This window comes from Aptenodytes forsteri, unplaced genomic scaffold, assembly GCF_000699145.1.
Source record: "Aptenodytes forsteri isolate BGI_AS27 unplaced genomic scaffold, ASM69914v1 Scaffold66, whole genome shotgun sequence".
NCBI lineage: Eukaryota > Metazoa > Chordata > Aves > Sphenisciformes > Spheniscidae > Aptenodytes > Aptenodytes forsteri.
The window spans coordinates 357,187-359,926 of NW_008795131.1; the positions used below are offsets into that span (position 1 = coordinate 357,187).

Here is a 2,740-nt window from a genome sequence, read left to right on the forward strand (position 1 = left end):
GGGGCTCAGTAGGCATGGTTGGCCACGTAGAGGGACTGCCCGGCGGCCCCCGAGTCGTCCCCGCTGCCCTCGTACTTGCCCAGCGCCGCCAGCCCGTTCACCTGTGGGGAAAGGAAACGTCAGTGGCCTCCGTTGGGGTATGGCCCTCGGGGTCCGCCACTCCCTGGGGACACAACCTTCAGGGTCCCCCACCCCACAGGGACATGGTCCTTGGTATCCCCGTACCCTTGCAACACAGCCCTTGGCATCCCCCTCCCATGGGGACAGAGCCCTCAGCGTCCCCCATCCCCCACAACCCTTGTTGTCCCCCGTCACCCCACGGGACATGGCTTTTGGCATCTCTCCTCCCACAGGGACAGAGCCCTCCATGTCCCATGTCACCCTAGGGGGCATGGCCCATCCCGCAGGGACCTGACCCTTGGCATCCCCCATTGCCCTCTGGAGACGCGGTCCTCACTGTCCCCCATCCCACAGGGAGACAATCCTGTGTGTCCCCCCATGGGGACCACGGCCTTTGGCATCCGGTCCTGTGGGGCACAGCCCTTGGTGTCTCCTGTCACCCCACGGGACATCGCCCTCAGCATCCCCTGTCCCAAGGGGCACAGTCATTGGCGTACCCCCTCCCACGGGGACACAGTCCTTGGTGTCCCTATCACCCCATGGGGACACAGTCCTTGGTGTCCCCATCACCCCATTGGGACACAGCCCTTGGTGTCCCCACCACCCTACGGGACGCAGCCCTCAGCGCCCCTCTCCTGCGGGGGCCATCCCCGTCACCTCTGCGCGCTTGACGAACTCCTCGGTGGCGGCGGTGGCGTTGTCCCGCTGCCCGCGCCAGGCGCCGAGCGCCGATGCCTGCAGCGCCCGCCCGTAGGAGAAGGTGAGGGCCCATGGCCGCACCAGCGGGCACGTGTTGATGGCGTTGAGGTTGATGGAAGCCTCCTCCTCACTCTGACCCCCGGACAGGAAGGTGACACCTGCAGAGAGCGGGGTTATGGCACCAGGGGGGCAACAGGGCATCCCCCTCCTGGTTCCCGCCACGTCCTGGTGCCGGTACCTGGCACGGCTGGGGGCACGGTGCGGCGCAGGGCAGTGACAGTGGCCATGGCGATCTCCTCGGGGCTGTACTTGGTGGGGCAGGAGTGCCCGGGAGTCACCATGTTGGGTTTCAGCAGGGTCCCCTCCAGGTAGACGTGGTGGTCGCTCAGTGCCTTGTAGACAGCTGCCAGCACCTGGGAAGAACGGGCAGCGTGGAGTCCCCCGGCACGGCACAGCACAGCGCGGCACAGTGCCCGCCCTGCTGCCCGCTCCACTGCTCACCTTCTCCGTCACGTACTGGCACCGCTTGAGGTCGTGGTCACCATCAGGCAGGATCTCCGGCTCCACGATGGGCACGATGCCATTCTGCAAACACCAGGCAGATGCCATCACGGGGACATCCCTGGGCATCGCCCCGGCCCCATGGCAATGCGGGCCAACACCTAGACCTTGGGGGTGATGCTCAGCCCCGAGGTTCAATGTCCACCCTTGCCGGTGATGCCCGTCCCAGTGGGGTGATGCCTGGCCCCATGAGGTGATGCCCAGCCTCATGGGGTGATGCCCAGCCCCATGCAGCAATGCCTGGCCCCATGGGTGATGCCCACCCCATGGGGCAATGCCTGGTCCTGGGGGTCAATACCCATCCACGTGAGGTGTTACCCAGCCCATGGGTTGATGTCCAGCCCCAGGGGGTGATACCTAGGCACGGGGGCAATGTTGAGCCCCATGGATCTGTGCCCATCCCTGCGGGGCAATACCTGGCCTCTTAAGTCAACAACCATCCTATGGGTCAATGCCCATCCCGTGGGGCAATGCCCAGCCACAGACACGTACCTGCTGGCAGATGCTGGCATAGCGGGCCAGGACGTTGGCGTTCTCCATGATGGCGAGCGCAGAAGGGGTGTTGTCACTGATTTTCAGCACGCAGCGCCACTTGGCGAAGTCGGCCCCATCCTTCTTGTACTGGGCACAGCGCTCCGACAACCCATCCAGACCTGCCGGGCAGCGTGTCAGCCCTGCAGCCCCAAACCCCGTGGCCCCCGCCCCCCTACCCGCTCCACCTACCCTGCGTGGTGGTCTCGCCATCTGTCCCAGCCAGTGGCACGACACCCTTGTCCACCTGCAGAGAGAAGGGGAATGCAGCACTGAGCCCCACCAGCACCCTCCAAGCACCCTCAGCACCCCACAAACCCACCGGACACCCTCCACACCTTGATGCCCACGACGATGCCCTTGTCCTTGATCATCTGGACGAAGGGGGTGCCGTCATCAGCCTTCTGGTACATGGTCTCGTGGAAGAAGATGACGCCCCCGATGCATTTCTTCACCCGGCTGTCAGCGCTGAAGAGGATCTGGCGGTAAAGCCGGGGGGGTTCTCTTCCGTGTTCTCCACCCCGATCTGGTTGAGGCGCTTCGCCATGCTCCCTGCGGGCACCCAACACCCTCATCAGCCTCGGGCGTGGGGAAAAGGGGTGGCAGGACAGATCCCCCCCACACTGACCTACGGACTCATCGGCGGCCAAGATGCCCTTGCCCGGGGCCACGATGCGCAGCGCGATGTCCGACAGCTCCTTCTTCTGCTCGGTCGTCAGCGCGGGGTATTGGTGCGTCATGGTGGTGGTGGCTGTGAACAGACGGGGGCTGAGTCACGCGCCGGCCGTGCAGCCTCCCCCCCTCCTCCCTTCCACCTTCCTGCCTCACA

The 2,740-nt window shown here is 65.4% G+C and overlaps 2 protein-coding genes across 2 annotated transcripts in view; both read right to left on the reverse strand.

Moving 5' to 3' along the window:
- The window catches only part of PIGS (phosphatidylinositol glycan anchor biosynthesis class S), a 7,651-nt gene extending 7,079 nt beyond the window's left edge, over window positions 1–572 (reverse strand). The window contains exons 1-2 of the mRNA XM_009278302.2: window positions 417–572; window positions 15–101 (exon numbers count right to left, since the gene is read on the reverse strand). Coding sequence (XP_009276577.2) covers window positions 15–101; window positions 417–572 — 243 coding nt within the window. The remainder of the gene's footprint in view (window positions 1–14; window positions 102–416) is intronic.
- Window positions 573–741: 169 nt separating this feature from the next.
- Window positions 742–2,657, reverse strand: ALDOC (aldolase, fructose-bisphosphate C). The gene is given in 8 exon segments (XM_019471759.1): window positions 742–977; window positions 1,058–1,232; window positions 1,321–1,404; window positions 1,873–2,033; window positions 2,104–2,158; window positions 2,250–2,408; window positions 2,411–2,463; window positions 2,540–2,657. Coding segments are annotated over 8 exon segments (1,035 nt in total). The 5' UTR covers window positions 2,652–2,657.
- Window positions 2,658–2,740: the final 83 nt, after the last annotated feature.